Source organism: Channa argus, chromosome 9, assembly GCF_033026475.1.
Source record: "Channa argus isolate prfri chromosome 9, Channa argus male v1.0, whole genome shotgun sequence".
NCBI classification, from domain to species: domain Eukaryota; kingdom Metazoa; phylum Chordata; class Actinopteri; order Anabantiformes; family Channidae; genus Channa; species Channa argus.
Genome location: NC_090205.1, coordinates 23868361 through 23886708, shown reverse-complemented (window position 1 = coordinate 23886708; position 18348 = coordinate 23868361). Strand labels below are relative to the sequence as shown.

The 18348-nt window shown below is 38.4% G+C and overlaps 1 protein-coding gene across 9 annotated transcripts in view; it reads right to left on the bottom strand.

Annotated features, from left to right (window-relative positions):
* Positions 1–473: 473 nt before the first annotated feature.
* gulp1a (GULP PTB domain containing engulfment adaptor 1a) overlaps positions 474–18348 on the bottom strand; it is a 78659-nt gene continuing 60784 nt past the window's right edge. For 6 of the 9 annotated variants that reach the window (XM_067514791.1, XM_067514792.1, XM_067514788.1 and 3 more), the window contains 10 exons: positions 13469–13530; positions 8703–8774; positions 6618–6716; positions 6327–6464; positions 5998–6114; positions 5100–5186; positions 3775–4005; positions 3447–3585; positions 3191–3285; positions 474–734 (listed from right to left, as the gene is read on the bottom strand). In XM_067514791.1, the coding sequence (XP_067370892.1) occupies positions 663–734; positions 3191–3285; positions 3447–3585; positions 3775–4005; positions 5100–5186; positions 5998–6114; positions 6327–6464; positions 6618–6716; positions 8703–8774; positions 13469–13519 (1101 nt within the window). In that variant the 5' untranslated portion in view covers positions 13520–13530 and the 3' untranslated portion in view covers positions 474–662. Of the gene's footprint in view, positions 735–3190; positions 3286–3438; positions 3586–3774; positions 4006–5099; positions 5187–5997; positions 6115–6326; positions 6465–6617; positions 6717–8702; positions 8775–13468; positions 13531–13757; positions 13945–18348 lie in introns of those variants that run through there. The other 3 variants (XM_067514785.1, XM_067514790.1, XM_067514787.1) reach the window with 3 other exon arrangements.

Below are 18348 nucleotides of genomic sequence, written 5' to 3'. Positions count from 1 at the left end.
TGTGAATGGACAAAAGCTGTCCAAAAAAATTTCCTTCTGGTGCAAGAAAACTAGGTGAAAATAATGATAGTAAAACTATAAAGCAAATAAATGACAAGTAAATACCGGAATTCCAAGTCAAACTAAATTTTAAAAAAGTAAAAAAACAATGCTAACGTTAAGAACATTAAGTGAAAATCAGTAAGCCAAAAACTATCAAGCTGTATTAATTAACTACATAATGAGTAAAATAAGCTAGGTGATGTTAATGGGAAGCTGGAAAAAAGGTGTTAATGATACAGACTCCATTTATTTTTGATGTTAGCTTGTGTTTGGCATACAAACAGGAATGTGTCAACAATACAGAATTTAAATGGTGCTTACACACAAACTGTCTGATAGGAAAATTCGGCCACAGTGTACATATTTGACTATTTACATCTCTCATTGCCTGTGCAAGCAATAGTACTCAAAACTACTCCTTCCATACATTATTTTGTTTTACAAAAATAGTTCTTTTTTTATAATGGATCTGACCTTACTTTGAAATACTGAAAACCCAATCTAAATGCAAATGCATATAAACCTCAAGATGAAACCTGTGACATCTTGACTTGACTTGAATTTTGGCACTTCTTCATACAAACAAGTTGAAAGTGAGCCACAAAGAGCATCTCTTGGCATCAGCAGCGGCTGTCTATCGGGTCCAGAGAGAAGACAGTGCCCTCTAAGGTTAGTCCCATTTTGAACCCCTCCTGGAAGACAAGCCATGCAACAGATGTGACATTTAGTGACCCTACACACACACACCGACATGATCTGTGAGATGCTAAACAGAGGGTTACAGCACTGCTGCTCGGTCATGCTCGGTCATGCGCTTTACATGAGCTCATAAAGCCGCAGAAACAACATGGCATGGATCTTTATACAAGAAAAAGAATCTAGTCTTTATCGAAGTTTGACCAAACTAAATTTCAACTAATTAGTCCGTGTTGAACACAACACTCAAACATTGATTAAGTTAGAAAAAGTACACACAAGCTACATCAAGTCAAACCAGACTGGAGGTGTGGGCTTACTGAGTTCACTGTTCACCATAAGCACCTGCTGATGTGAACAGAGCCTCACAAATCTACGAAGATCTTAGAATTGTTGAGTTGCATAATGATAAAAATGGTTACAAATTTATTTTAGAATTTCAATATTCATTAGTACACAAATTGATTTAGGTTAGTGCCCAGCTAAGGCTATGTTCACACACACAAATCTAATCTTCTTGCCCCTATGTGACTGAGATCTAATTTTTCACTGAAGTGTGAGAAAACAAACAGATTAAGTTTAAACTTCATTAGTTCTGATGCCAAACACATGCTCTTTGTCAGAACTGATGAAGCCTTTCAGATAAGAGGTGAAACGTGTTTAAAAACTTTAAGCACTTTATCTGACTCTGACTTTCCCTTTAGGTCTTACTTATGTGTGCATGTGAATATGTGGTCATCGGTCAGTTTTATCTCCTCACAAATTGTCTTTGTTGACTGTCGCATAAATGACACTGTTGCACATTCATGGCAGTTAGAGACATCAAATCACTGTTCGAACTGGAGCTAGGATGTAAAGCATCGACACAAAAAGTGCATGAAAATAACAAATAGATCACTAAGGTCTGTGAAGTGAAAGGGGCTTAAAATGACTTCAAAGAGTCAAGGAAGGATTTTCAGTGAGGTAAAAAACAACCAGGAGTAGCAGCTCCATCGATAGAGCTGTGATAGCGTACGTGTTAGTACTAAGTGATTTATGATGCACCTAACATTTTTATGAGCAAAATAAACATAACTACATCTAATAAATGTGTTCAGTTCCATTCATACACAGAGCCTGTTGTTGTTGTTCGTTAAATATACCAGAGCAGCTCATCAGCTGCAGAAGAAGAGAGATGAAATAACAGATGACACTGTCACAGTTAAATGTGAGAGCATGCAGCAGTTTTCAAAGCATGCACAACCAAAACACAACCACAATTACAGCACAGAGAGAGAGAGGGAACAGTACAAACCATCTCTGACGCTACAAGTGGGAAGAACAAGATGAGAATTCAGTTGGTAATCGTCGTTAAGTGGAGGAAGAAACTGAAGGAAATTGGTTTTAAAAAGGATTTGAGCAACATCACCTCCTACTGGTAACACACTGTGAAAATGGTAAATGGTCTGCACTTGTATAGCGCTTTGCACTGCTTCTATGTCAGACATTCGCACTCACAATCACACACACAAATGGGGCAACTACGTTGGGGTTCAGTGTCTTGTTCCAGGACACTAGAGCCGGGGATCCAAACACGACCGCTCTACCTCCTGCGCCACAGTCGCCCCACTCAGCAGTTAGTTTGCAAACAGGGTCACACTAATCGCAGCTGGTTTTCAGCTTCAGAAGTCAATATTTTCTACTAAAGTGAAAAGTCAAACCCTGATAATTTGATACTTTGTGGAGAATGTCAAACTGTTTGCAACATTCAAGTACTGCTTACACTGCACATAACTGTTTTAAGTTTCAGTTAACTCACATTTTCCTTTATTCTTTATTTCACTCAATAACTTTCCCAAGAACACGGAGAACCTCATTTGTCTGCAATTACAATTCAAGTCATGGAGACTTATATGATATTATTATAACTGTGTTTTCCTTTGCTGTCACTTTATATGTGCTCGTTATATCTGTCATATTCATAATCATATTTATACTCTAAGACAACTGATACTTCATTCATATCTTACTTTGCTCAACCTGATAAAAACCAGGATATAAAAAAAGATCATGTTTGACATCCAATTGTTTTATGGCTTCGTGTGCCACAATGTAATAAACGTGATACTGTATGTTTTACCTTTAATAATCTGAATAAAGTGCAGTTTGCTTGCACTGCACAACAGACCAATTAAGAGCAAACTGTCCAGAAATGTCTCGGCAGTTGTCTCCACCAATGAAGAGAACGTAGCGAGTTTATAGTCAAGCTCAGCTGAGTCATCGCCTATGATGCACAAAGCCTTTGTTCCCATAAACAAGAATTTATTTTAATCTTCAAAGTGCTGATACAGATAATAAGACAGACAGGATGGCTGGGATTCACAGTGCACTCAGCTTCCATGCAGTTCTGCAAGAAACAAAATGCGTAAAAAACATATACACAACGTGGAGGAATCGGACACACAGAGCTCACCTGCATCTCATCTAGCTTTGACTGAATATCTGGGGGAAAGTCAGCTGCCCCGCAGGTGAATGGATCAAACGGCTCGGCACCAAACAAGTCCTTCCCTACACACACACAGACACACACACACACACAGACCAGATAACCACTGTGTAGGCTGGACAGCTTCATCGCCTTCGTTTTGCAAATAAACTCTTCTTAACGTCGAGAACTTCCTTAAAACATCTAGATCTTATGCTAAGAAAGTGTTAAAGGTATTACTCACTTATATCTGGTGGCAATGTGGTTGGTGGTGGCGGCGGGCAGCCATTGCTGGCCCGTGTGGGCACCAGTGGTGTCCCAGGAGAAAAGGGAACCATGTCGAAAATGTCTGTGGACTGTGGTTTCATGGAAATACTCCCTGCCTGTACAGAAGGTCACGGAAATGGAAACAGTTTTGGATTAGTGAGATTACACTTTTTAACTACACAGCCTTTTTTATTTTAAACAACTGAAAGAGAAGCTGCAGAGAAGGGGGAAAAATAAAGGCAGGAGACAACAGGGACGCAGGCAAAGCACAGAGCAGAGACAAAGAGAAAGCATAGGGTGTTTACGCGAGGCCGTGGGATGCTGCATCCCTCTGTAGGCTTAGGAGGAAGGAGAGCAGGTTTGGAAGGTGGAGGAGTTAGTAGCCCGGTGGACAAGTTGGACTCAGGTGAGCTCATAGGAGTGAGCGTGACGGAGGAGATTTCCAGACAGGACAGCGACTTGATGCTGTGACACCAGAAGAGAGAGGAGGGCCTCTGCAGCATGTATGCTTCATTAGCTGCGTTTATGTGCAGCGGCTGAGACAGAAAGCATCCAGAGAGGAAAGGTATTATTCAGCATTGTAGAGTAGGTGAAGTACAGACAAGGCTGTTAAAAGTTCCTCATCAGACCACTCAGATGTGTAATTGCTTTGCTTTAGACACAGCTCAGACCCCCACTGACTGCCTCCAGGTACGTTTCGTCACTCCAAACCTGAGTCTGAGGACGTGCATTTAACCACAGAAGCAGCAGACCCAGGTTTCCCTAAAATTACAATAACACATTTTGCAACTTTTATAACTAAACTCAGGTCTTGGTTGTGTATTTTCAGCTGATGTGGAACCATTGAATCTCACATTATTTACATTATACAAAATATTTGTATAATTTGAAAAATGGGACTGTTCTTGAACTGAGACTAAAGAATAATTCACATGCAATAAAGCAATAAACAGATGTGGCTTTGCTGCTCTAGTATTAAGTGGTGTGGTTAAGATCAGAAAGTCATACTGCACAAGATATTAACCATTTGCTGAATAGAAAGCAACTATTCTGAAAAGGTTTTATGTCCCAACCAGGGTTTCCTCCCTTTTTTGTTGATATTGTGTCATTCTAGACGTCATATAACGGCATTTGAAGTTTACCTTTTAAGTTTGTTTAACTAGTTGCCGTAGAAACAATGTATAAAGAAAGTTTGTTACATGAGAAGTAGTTCAGCTCAGCTTTTGGAAAGAACAGACACAGCTATTAGAAATTTCAGTTCAGCTATCGGAGCTGATGGAAGGAACAGACTACAAGGTAGTGGGAAGTGCAACAAGGTAGAGGTGAAAGGTCGAGTGTGTAGCCGTGGCGGCACACGGTTTCTTACCTTGTTCGGTGGAATTGATTTGTGAAATTACTAAATTTTACGTAAACGTGTACTGTAGAATTACTCTGTTATCAGTTAAGTTGAGAAACTTGGAATTCAATAAATGTTCAGTGGTCGTCATACAATGATCTCTGGTGTGGGTTATTGTTGGACCACGAGTAAGGTCACGTCTGCAAAGCCTTGCTTTATTATGTCGAATCGGTTTTTTGGCTCTAACCTGAATGTATACAGCGTGTACTGTGTTTTTGTGCGAGTTGTCCTTACTGGTGGCACATGAGCTATCATCAGCTGCTCTTCAAGATCTTGCAGCTGTTTCTTTAATTCAGAGTTTTCTGCTTCCAGTTCTTGAATCTGCATGAAAACAAATCAAGTGCAGTTTTAGTTGCCACGGTAATGTAGATGCCAAATAAACTCCAGAACGAGTGAGCGTGCCATCAAAACCTCAACTATGAACCACCCCCCCCCCCCCCTTTCATTTTTTTGATTATTGATTAAACTGTACCCCAAGGGTAGGAATTCTTTCACATGTTTGAAATCATGTTAGTGCTATGGACAAAACATTCATTGCCCTGTTACAGTTTTTTTGGCCCACATGTTAAACACTGTCTTATCCAGCTGAAACTGGAGGTTTTTTTTTTTTTTTTTTTTTTTTGTTATTTGAATCTTTCAAGTTAAGTGCAAATATGTAATTCCATCTATGTAATGTTTAGTAAATGTCATAATGTTTATCTAGTGTATGTTAATTTTATAAATTAGTGCAAAAGGAACTTTAAAATTCAAAGGACCTCACACTGGTGCTTAAATATCATATAATTGGTGTTGTACCTAATTGTGACTGTATAAGATTCAAACAAAGATCTTAATAAATCTCAACTTAAACAAAACCAGAGAAATGGCTCCACTTTTTCAGTTTGGGGCACATTAATTTAATCATACACTGAGGCTCCTACAACAGAGCTTTTAAGCATTAATATTCATTACTGACATGTTTTATTAACACAGCTTAATTGTCCACACTGAACGATTTTAAACAATCAATAGAAACAAGCTCTGCATTAATTAAGAAAAATATCAATGTGTCAGCACAGCAGTACACATTTTCAAAGTCAGTCCAACTTTCTGGGACTTTAAACAAGCTGAATGGAACAGAAGTGAGGGATACTCTTTTCTGTAGGCTTCCAATCTGTTTCCTGGTTTCCACGTCTTTGCCCCCTGACTCCAGGAACTTCTTATAGGCCAAGTCAAAGGCCTGGCCGATAGTTAGAGTTATTTCTTCTGCCTGCCGTGTGAAAGAAACAAAGACTTACTCCGGATATTTTCCTAAATGTCACTACATCTTATTTACACTTGAACTGATCAATGACAGTTAACTAAAGGGTGTAAAATATCAATTCATACAGATGGCATTTCAAACACTGAAATATGAATCATACAGTATGTAATAAAAGACAAGATATAAAAAAAGACAATACGCCAACAGAGACCACTTACACACTTCTCACTGTCAAACACATAGCAGAGGTGTTTGTTGGATTCGGAGTCTTTGCAAATAAAGGTGAATATCCTTTTATCGGTTTTGTCATCTGCACAGAAAGATATCCTGTGTAACTGACAGTTATGCTGCACCTCCTGGAAAACAAAAGCAATCCATTTATTGTTGACTTCATAAATGCTGACTATGGATCACGTCTTCCTCTACATGCTGTTGTCACTATAATTTCAGGTGTCTTATACAATATTATTGCACCTGCCACACAATGCAATTCAAATAATTTTACTCACTTTTGTTTTAGGATCTAGTATTTTCACACCATAAATGGAAATCTGCAATTCCACCTTGGGGATCTTCTGCCCTTCTGACTTCTTGATGTGCCTTTGAAACTGCCAATGAGAGAAATGGCAAACAGGACATATAAATGCTATGATAACAAAAACATGCTAATAACACACATAATAATAACTACAGCCTGCTAAAATTCTTCAAAGAAAAAAGTTTTTTTGTTTTTTATTTTTTGCAGGCAACTTGTTATTTCAATACTAATTATGCTGACTAATATTTGTTGCTAATGAGGTCACTGAAACTGAACGAAGTCAGTAAAGGTGCAGACCATTAAACCAAAGCATTGAGCTAAAAAAGCTCAAATGCTCTGCAGAGCTGAGGGGAACTGAGTTGGCTGACAATTGTCATTCACATCACATCAGAATACAAACCTGAGAGTGATTAAATTCTATTTAATTGTGATGTAAAAATAGGATATGTGCAACTTTAACAGTAACATTTTGCACATAATAAAGACAAAGTTGCTCTAATAGAAACCACTAAAACAAGAAAACATCTGGAGCACATGTCACGCTTAAAAGACAATGAGATTTGTTTGGGAAAATGTAATCATTAAAGTGAAGTGTTTTATAGGAGATGCAAGAAGAAATTAAATCTGTAATTGATTCAATGCGTCACTCTTTCAAGCACTGCCAAAAAACAACTTAAGTCTTGTCAAGTGGCATAAATGCTAACAGGACTTGGCACTGAGTTTAGGCCAAAAACAGGCAAACATATCTTTAAAAAGGGGAATATACAGTCCATTTGGGGAGACACCATACATCTGAGTGAAATGACACTTGGTGGAAGATGATGATACACTAAATCTTGATATGTATGAAGATGCATTTTTATGAAGTGTCCAGTGACACCTTTTCTTTTAATGCACCTGTTTTTGGAAACATAATTAAAACTGTACCTGGGAGAGTAACCGTGCTGTCTTGATCTCTAACATGCTTTCAAGATCAAACTTAACAATGGAGGTATGGGTTTGAGAAAACAAGGTTCTCAGGTTACTAGTCAGGTTTTAGGCAGAGGACAACAAAGAGCTATAATCTGAGTTTCTTTAAACGCAGAATTTTGTAGAGCTGTGTTTTGTCTGATTTCACCAGAAATCCTAATAACTTCATTAAATTATTGAAAGTCTGCGTCATTATCTCAGACATGCAGAATGTTCCATTTAGATCCATTAAAGAAAGAAAGGCCAGGAAGAAAATTAAAATACGGTGCCATAATTTCTGCTACACTATCCACTTGCTGCTGCACTGAATTCAACTACCTCACTCATTGCTGCATATTCTGTTGTGAAAAAAAATTAATAAATGGAAGGTATTAAATACTACTAATAATAATAATAATAAATACAACAACTAATGACGAAAAAGACAATATAATTGTTGCTGAGAGAAACTGAAGAGTCAATAATGCATTAGAGTTAGAAGTAGTCACCACTACTGACACCTTTGAAATTACATTTAGTCATTCAATCAATTGCTGTCAGTGCAGATTTAATTAAACATTAATTCACAAATTTCTATAATACATGTGTTTTTACATGAATGCAATTAACAGTGTCACAGAACATTAAGAGATTGTATTGGACTTTCCCTTCATTAATATGCACTTTTAGACTGAATAATCTAATTAACTCAGGCTAAGGAACCAGTGGTGGAGAATATAAAGAGTCTGTTTTTATTAAGTAAAAGTTTCGTGTTGGCATATAAAGTAAAATGATAAATGATAAATGATACATGCTGTCAAGGTTAAACGATCTGAAACAACAGGTTTCATTGCAGATAAATATCCCATTTAATTGAATTTTACATCAGCCCCAAGAAAGGTTGACTGAATGCTACTGTGCTTATGCAGCAGTTAAAGGCAGCCACACTTGGGAGCTGAAAAACTCCAAGGGCACCTTGCTGGTAACTGATGAGGGAGGGGAGCATTTGTCACTCACTCCCACCCTTTTTGCTCAGAGGCTCCATTCCAATCTGGTCACTCAAAAACGCTCTCCTCTCCTCTAGGCATAAACACAGGTGTGGCTTTACCTTTAGCTTTCTCACCGCATCCTTTACAACTTCGGTTCCTTTTGGGGCTTCAACCTCTGTGTTTCCAAGAAACTGGAAAGACAACAAAAGATTGCTATTGCAACAAATTACAAGAAAGACATACAGTATTCTATATATAATACATTATTATTCAGAAAGTTGATGCCCATGATCTACAAATATTTCCTAAACAAAAATCACATTAATAACATTGTTAGGTACACAGGTATCATCGGGGATTACATTGCAAATTCATATGTCTTGTTCTTGTGAGGAATGCATGTACATAAATGCTCTGTCATACACACACACACATATACACACATGAGCAGCACTTCTGCTATTCTCCAACAGATGGAGCCATTAACCTTTGTGCTTGAACATGTTGCTCTCCATCTGGCAGGAGCAGCAGTAATTGTTCAAGCCACACGCTCTGCTTCAGTGCCTCCTGAGCCTAATGTGTGGAGCCTGTTCCAATATCAGACTTCATAAACACTGGTGTCAGTCCCTCAAAGGTTGGGAAAAACTAAATAACAATGTCTCCCACAGGAACACAGGAAAAGGTGCAAACTGCAATAGATTGTCAAAACAACACCATAAAATCTGAATGAAGTTTTTAACGACTTGGCTTTGTTAATGTCAATTTAACTTGGGACTTAAGACTTTAAAACAACTCTGCCTCCATGTCAAACTGATTTTTTTTTTACTTGTACTGACTCTACAAAAGAAACCCATTTGTCTTCTGTAACACATTGACACTAACGCTTAAGGCATTTACTAAACTCAGCAATTAGTAATATTACTTTGACAGTTGGTTCATGCTTGTGACAGCAATAAAAAGGCACAACCTTCAACATCTTTCCACATTTCTAAATACAATGAGACAGGAGAATCAGCACAAAGATGCTATTTATCAAGAGAGTGAGGACACAGACTGAAGCTTTGTATGAAAGTGTCAGCACTCTGCACCGATTTGACAAATGTACTCCACACACCTAAAGATATGTCCGAGAGCACTGCTGACAGATAGCCAGAATGGCACTTGTTCCTGACTGGTGCATTCTGGGCTAGGACTGGAGTGGTTTCACAAGGCTAACCAAGCTCAAAGTCTCATCCATCAATTTGTGCATGAAGCTAAAAAAAATTAACCAAGCTGCCCCTTGTTCCCCATGGTGATTCTGCCTTAAGCTGTGCATTTTCGATGTGTGGATCTGTGCAATTTAAGTTAAATGTAAAACGTGGCATGAGCTTCGATGTCAGACGCAGTGATTCCTCCAACTCAGGAATTCATCTGATCATTTTCTTTGTTCCTGTCATCCCGAGGTCAATAACACTTGTGGATTTGAGAGGTCAGCAGAAACTCACTAAGGCTGCTCCCAAAAAGCAGCAATAGCAGGTTTTCCTAACATGCATCTGCATAAAAACATCTCAGAATAAAAAAGTGGCAGAGCAATCAAACAGATGGGCTGTAGAAATTGATGACAGTCTCTACTGTCACAATACAAGAACATAAAACTAATTAAATTCTAAGCAGGAAACTGCCACCTGGACTGACACATCCTATTTGGTGGTGTGATTTACTGATGACAGGGTAACAGTGTTGAACAAATTAAACTGTAGATCTGTTTTGTTTTGTATGGGACTATAGCAGCTAGTGGAGACACGGTGTGAGCCAAATAGCTCCTTTTGGAGCTGCAGCTAATTTTTTTTTTTTTGTGCTTATTCATCTGTTGATATTTTTGATTATGTATTATTTTGTGTATAAAATGACAGAAAATAGTAAAACATATAATTTTCCCAGGCAAATACATTCAAATTAAACACACTAAAAAGAAAACATTTGGCATTTATGCTTGAAATATGACAAATGATTGAACATTTATCAAAATAGTGCATTTACTTTCTCTGCTGATTAGGTAATCACTTCATTAGCCAGTGCTGTTTTATTAGCAATGTAGCATTGCTGTAACACAGCAGTACACCTGGAGAAGCTATTTCGTCTGAAACAGATGGATTTGTTGCCAGGATTTTAAAAATACTCGGGTGGAATTAATTTCCCACAAACCCCAAGCCTGACAGAACTCTTAAATGAATTCTAGAGTGTTAGCGGATCGATTACATTAACCATTTCCACAGGATTAGACTAAAAGAACCATTTTTTTCCCCCAAAAAGTTCATTAAAAACCTTTTTCTCTGTCATTTCCTATAATTACCATTACACACAGTAGTTAAATGGTAAATGCTTTGCACTTACATAGTTCTTTCAAGAAAATTACAACAAACCCAAAATGAAAGAATAGAAAAAAAAGTATAAACATTGTTGCTTTTCTTCTTTCTGTTTAGGCTTATTTTAAATCTTTCGGTTTAAGACACAAACTGTTAATTTGAAAATGTTCGATTTGAGCTAAGGCTTTATGACATGTTTATGCTATGCCAATGGACAGACTGATTCATTGATATTAAAGTGTGCTGCACAAAGGAATATAAAAGGTTTAAAGAACTGATTAAGGAACTACATTCTCTTTTCAGTTTAGGATTAGTGATTCAATGGCTTTCAGCTTGTCACTGGCGGGGTCGCCACAGCAGAACGTGTTGATATCGGCATGATTTTTTTACAGCCTTCTCCATTTTAACTACAGCTTTGAGATTCTACAGTAAATTGCTAACCTGACTTATTTGCAACAATTCTAAGTTCCTTAACCAGATAGAACAGGCCGAGCAGTGTCTCAGCACTTTGGCTGTCTGTTTCCTTCTTTCCTTCCACTTCCTTCAGTGATGCGTGGGTTCTCAGATCTCAGCAAATTTAGCTAGACAGGCCACATATCAGTGAAAGCAGACAATATGGTAACTGACAATACACTTTGATTTTAGAGATCTATCTTCTGACGTTCCCCCTCATGCTGACAGCTGTAAAGGTGGGAGGGGGCGTCATCAGTTTGGGTGGATGTGGTAGTATTAGAATTCATAACATTTCTGAAGCATGTAATGTGGACTGACAGATTTGATGCATCATGGGAGAGAAACTCTCAGTCCTCCTTCAAGATGTGTTTGTTGGATATTATATGAAAACTACCTATTTTTTGTGTTTTGAAACAGGCCATGTTTCCTGCAAGACCAAGTGTGCCATTTCATTTCTTTCATCGGGATCAGGAGTTGTGGCTGGTTTTGACAGAAGCATGAGTCACTTTTACATAAACATCCCTGCTCACACTTCTCATTAAAGATGAAGCCTAAAACACAGAGAAACTCTTTCAAATTAAACTTTGACAAGAAGGATTTTCCCTTCATCAAAGCACTGAGTAAGAACAGCTGCCGTGGAAGATAAATAGGGCAAAATCAATGTTTTGACACTTCATACTCAAGGTTTACTGGAATGAAAATCATATCTAGTGTCATTAAAAATCCTTATTAGAAAGGAAACATCTTTGAGAGCTGGTGGGTTCATAAAGGTGCCTATTGAGAGAACTCAGTGCGGCTTAATACAAAACCCAGAAACAGACGTTTATTTGTCGGACTTTGCCACAAACTGTGACCTACTGTCCTCAACGAAACGCGTTTTTGTCTCGGGAGAAATACATCATGGAACACCTGGGCTGGAGGATGTGGATTTTACAGGAACAAAGTAGAGAACAAACAAATAATGTGGGAGGGCAGAGAAGGAAAAAGTCAGTTTTCCTCCTGTTTTTTGGATTCACTATGACAGCCTCCCAACACCGTTCAGCTGCAGAACAAGGGCTTTTGAAGTTTAATTACAATATATTTACTGCACTCTACTGCAGGGTTGCTGAAGGTTCTCAGTCATCAGATGTGGTTACCAGTAAGTTGAGTCATGTCACATGGACTTATTTCTTTGTAGTTTCGCTACTCATCCAAGTCGCTTTTTCAGTCTAAAAGTTGGCTTCTACCTTCATGGAAGGCAAAAGAAAGGAAGACATACATCTGAGGAATGCTCTCAAGGCCTGTAGTTATCCTAAGTGGGCCTAAAACAAGACAGTGTCTAAATCCAGCAGATAGAAGATGGTCAGACTCAAAGGGAAAACATGGCTTGAGTTTCTAAGAAGCTGAAAAGATGTTTCAGAAAACACCACGAAACGGTTTACTTCAAAGAGACTCATCCACCGAAAACACCAAAGACAATAAGAGCAGCATAATGTATGCAGTCCAATGCAGTGAAGAGTGTTCATTTTCTCCATTACATGGGGGGAACCAAACAGCCTCCGCACAGGAGGACGGCCCCTCACAATCGAAGCTACACCTCAGGACCTGATACAGCATTGTACATACACTTGAAGGACAAAGGACACTTGTTTAAGGACAAAGAGGAGTATGTGAAGCCAAATATGCTCACAGGGAGAATCCTTCTGTCTCATCCCAATGCTTAACAGAATGGCCTATAGAAGACATAATCAGGCTCCCATTTTCCATGCTGCCCTTTCATCCATCCCCAGGAAGATTAAGACCACTTCACACATCCACCTAACGATCCGCCTCTAGGCGGATGAATGGTGTCAGGAGTCATGATCATTACATTCATATAACTCCGCCCTATTCTCACCTCCCTTATTATCCACCTAACGAGTTTATTCAGGCCAGGGGAGAAACAATGGCCGACTCTAGAGGATATAACTGGGTCACCTAGCAGACTTTCCTCAGACTGAAGAAGCTACACGGATGAGTGATGAAACTTCGCCAACTAAGAGGAAAAAAGTCCAGTTGACATGACTTCACTTCCTGATACTCACTACAATGAAAAAATTGATACCTACCTTGGCATTGTACGGTATGTAATGCTTGGCCAACGCATCTGGGGTATGCATCCAAGATTTATCTGAAATGATACAAGCAGCTAGAATCAATGGTCTCATTTAGCACAGTATGGCAGAAGGACAACTAGCCACACAATTGTATAAATATTACACAAGTGAACAGTGAGAAAAATCACAGATATACTTTTCAATTAGGGATGTTTCACTGAGCACAAATCTTTTCTATTTCCATAATTGCTTTTCTTTGTCACAGTTATATACCATACATTGAAAATTGGAAGTTCACAACCTAACAACTGTTGGTCACTTAAAGCCTTTTCACATATGAACTCGATCACAATGTGCAGAGAATCTGGTCCAGACATTGCCCAACGTTGACATTTCACACAGCGGGAGATTGTCTGGGTCAGAAGCATTCTCTCATGGGGAGAAACTCGATTTCAGTGATGGGTGGTACCTTTTCACTGCATGAAGGAGGCAAAACATGATAGAGAAAGTAAGCTGCGTGAAACTGCGTGTTTTATTTACAGCACATATAACTCCACCCAGTAAAGAAAAAAAAAATGTTGCAGTCGGAGCTCGCAGGATAAAGACCAGGTAACGACCGGGCCGTCTGACTCGGATATATGCAGTTCCCCTGGGTGCACGGAAATTCAGGATGGCAGTGAATGTGAGAAAAGAGCTTTAGTAACTCCACTGAAACAGTTGAGTGTTAATGGGCCTGCTCAAGGGCAGACCAGTGGTGAGGGGCAACTGCTGTTTTCCCTCCCCAATCTCTCCTTTAGGACAGGTAATCGAACCCGCTGACCTGCTGGTCACAAGGCTATTTCTCTAAAAGTGTGCGTAGAGTGAACACAAAGCTAATTTAAGAAGTAGCCATTCAAAGTACACAGAAAGACGTGCATGCAAACAAACTGGGTTCTAGGTGGGGCAAATGAAGGGGCAGAGGGGTCCTTGCAAGCTTAGGATGTTTTGTGATCAGAGAAATGGGCCTGCTTACCACAGTCGATACAGAGAATGTCCTTATGGAGAATATGTTCTGAGATTGGTTGCACTGTCACACAAACATAAATATTCAAATCAAATAATAGCCTAAGACTTTATAGATTTTAAGAACACACGCACACACAAAAATAAATAATTGCTTAGGAACACTGTAAAGATTTGTATGAGGTTGACCCAATATCACACAATGTATAATGTTAAGGCTTTATTTAAACCTTGCACTGGAGACAGTCTCAGAAGATGACACTAAGTCAAAATGAGCAAAGGTTCAGAGATCATTACAGGTCACTGATGGGACAATCCAAAGCATCCGATTATGCTGTTTTCAGCATTTCTTAATCGCCCACTGATTAAAGATCTGTTCCTCTCTTCATTTCCCATTCATAAACGGCTTATTGCTCTGTTAATGAATCTTGTGACAAAAGATGCATGACTGCGACCTTGGGGCACACAGACTCCTGTAGGTTGATTGCGTTCATCACGACTTAGTAAGGTGCAAAGGATGTGAATCAATTTCGGCATGTGCTCTGCAGATGTATGCTAATGAATTTATTTACATTGATGTTGTTGGCTTAGTGGCTTGATACATTCAAAGTCTGTTTTGATTATTGTTAATTTGGTGCCCCACATTAGCTTAACTGTAATTCCTGATGTTAGCTAATTACTTTGCTAATATTACTTAACAGCAAACCAGGAACCCAACTCTTGATGTACAAAGTCAATCGTATCTTATTTTACTGCCAATCATTTTGACAACAGGCAATACTCACAGACACCGATGCACAACAACTAACACGAAGTTGGATCACTTTTTAAGTTTCACTTTTAAGAAACTGCATGATGTCCTCTTTTTACAGTCCCTTTACTTAACAGATGTGTGTTGAGAATTTCATTGCGCTTACACTCCAACAGCTAAAGTCTAAAGTCTAAAGAGAAAGGAAGAAGGGGACTGGTGAGAGCTGACACAGTGGCGTGGCAGGTAGGGCTGACATTTTCTTTCAATGCATCAGCACACACTGTTCTGATTAAAAGAGGAAAAGTATGTGACGGGTACACTTCATTTCACTCTTTGCTGCATAAAATGGCAACTTCGTGAGCACAACAAAAAGTTACAAGTCGTGCCTGAATTGCTGGAAGGAACTGTATAGATTTAAGCATTGGGATGAGATGCAATGTCTGAAGGTCACTCTGCATGGTTGAGCTGTCAGGTGTTCATGAGCTGACACACTGTCATAATGCAAGATACTTGGTCTAGAGACAAGGACCCATTCCTTCTCTCTCCGTCTTGTTTTCGTGTTTCCTGCACAGCAGGTCATGACATATTATTCGAGACATTTCCAGTACTACTATGACACATTTTTTAACCAGCAATGGTAATCATGCATTTGCCTTTTTTATTTTATCACTATTGACGTCTGCGACCATAGATATCTGCTGTAAACAGATCGGAGGATGAAGAAACAAATCTCCTATTAGCTACAGTAACAATAAAAGCTCATTCTTAAGCAATGTACATGAAGCTAAATTTTGCGTAGCCATGCCAGGTGTCAGGAGAGGTTAAGCTTTGCTGCCTCTTGAGCACTACAGTGGGGGACACAAGGCCAATTCCTTTCACAGAAAAACGCCAGTGCACAGATAATTTATGGATTTACTGACCATTATCACAAACAATATCTCTAACTACAAACAAAGCGCAGTACTGTATTTCCCTATATACCACATCTCATTATCTCAACATCCACTGTGTATCCAGGCATTGTTGTGATGGGGGTCTTCATACTGTTTCCAAAGTCCTCTACTTAAAAACTATATATATATCTATATAGTTGCCTTTAAAATGCTGTATGTACGGACATGGAAGGAAAAAATTTAAATATGTACAGTACCAAATATTGGCATTAATATAAATTGGCCCCACAAAATAGGGTTAAAATCCAGAGACAATGCAGGGCAACAAGGGACTCCTGCTCTGAAAGCAGCTACAATTTGTCTAGGAAAATGTGTTTGTACTACATTAGTAGTAATGATACTATTTCTCCTACTACTATTGATGATGAAAATAATACATTTACATTTTAACTTGTATTGCAGAGTGCTGTGGTCACCCCTCTTTAACATTCTCTGAGCTTTGCTCTTACCATTTAGAGCTTGAGTGCTGTGGAATAAATGCACAATTTTATATAGGGCCACAAGAATTGGGCAGGCAATATCTTAATTCACTGAAGCGCTCAATCAATGACACACATTAAAGTGCTGGGTATGCACAGTTTTCCATCATGCAGAAGACAACTTCAAATGAGCCCAGAGCAGAAACAACGAGAAGCAGGTTTCTTCTGTGGGTTAGTGGGACAGTGCTAGGCTACTATAAAACATTTTTACCTTTCAGAATAACAAATGTTTCATCAAATATATAACCAAAATAAAATGAAATTTAAAAAGAGAAAGGAGAAAAAGAAAATCTCCCTTGAGAGAAACCAACTTGAGCTTTTTTTCCATTCCCTATAATTTCATGCAATTAGATAAAGCAACACTGCAATCAACTGGTACAACTCTTATTCTAACTCTTACTCTCTTAAAAATTATAACATTCATAAGGGTAGGTGCTCATGCAGAACTATTGTGTTGGATGAAATATTATGCAAGTTTTTATGCTTTTTTCCTGTGAGTCAAGTCCCTGTAGATTATATGTCAAATCCCTCTGCTCTTGTACTTAATTTATTGACCAAACACATTTCTATTCTATTCTATTATATTATATTGCTGCTAGGAAGAAATCCAGATCCCATTTAGCTAATACATGTCTAGGGGTAGTCGCATATGTCAGATCATGTATCAGACATGCATAAAATACATTTAGGAAGAAGTCCTGGTCATGGGCATATTACTAATTATTAATGGTGGCCAATTTAGTAGTTTCAGGATAAAGTTCTGATTGGAGCAGATTGGGACGTCTATTTCCCAGCATTTTAGTTAATACAGCCATGAGAACATTAAAGCCTATGTACTTTGTACATACGAGACATATGACCTTAAAAATTATTTAAAAACACATAAAGGGATAAAGTGTCTTCTGCATAACTGTGAATATATCAGAATATTCCAACCAAACAGTTTAGTTTCACCAACTCTGGTGGCTGCTGCTCTCTCATTGTTACTATTTACAACATTAACAAAATAAGACAATGTTTAAGATAAACTGTGTGAAAATAGATATGGAGAATTTGTCTTTTATTGTGTTTCAGCAATTGAAACACAGAATCAAGACTGGAGATTTCCTGTGACTGGATGTATAATCATATGTAAACATAAGACAATGTGTGTCACCCAAATACCTCAGAAGCTCCGAGTCCCACTACTGTAAGACAATCTAGGGCAAGCGATGCTTTGTCTTTCACTACTACATAATCACAGGACAATGAAGCCTCATATTTAGGCTATTCTTCTGTAGTGACATGACTAATTTTATGCCGACATCTGCTGGGATGACCCATTTGTAATGTATCCATCAGTTCAGCTAATATGCATAACAACAGTGATGTGCATTTAAATTAACCTACATTTCTGAAGTATTCTGAAGATCTTTTTTTTTCCCCCAATCACTGCGAAAAACAATTTCATACTGTACATATATTCAAACCAACATCCGATCAATCGTTGTAAAATTGTGGATAGAACTGTTAACATAATAAACATATACTTTTAGTGTAACTGCAAGATCAAGAGTATGAAATAAACTTAGAACCAAGCTTATTTATTAGATTTAGAAAAGTTGAGAAACTTAGATTACACTACACCAGAGTAAAACATGCAATAGTCGTAACTTCCTGGCAGTTATCAGGGAAGGCGATTAAATATCATGAACATCTCTCAGCTTC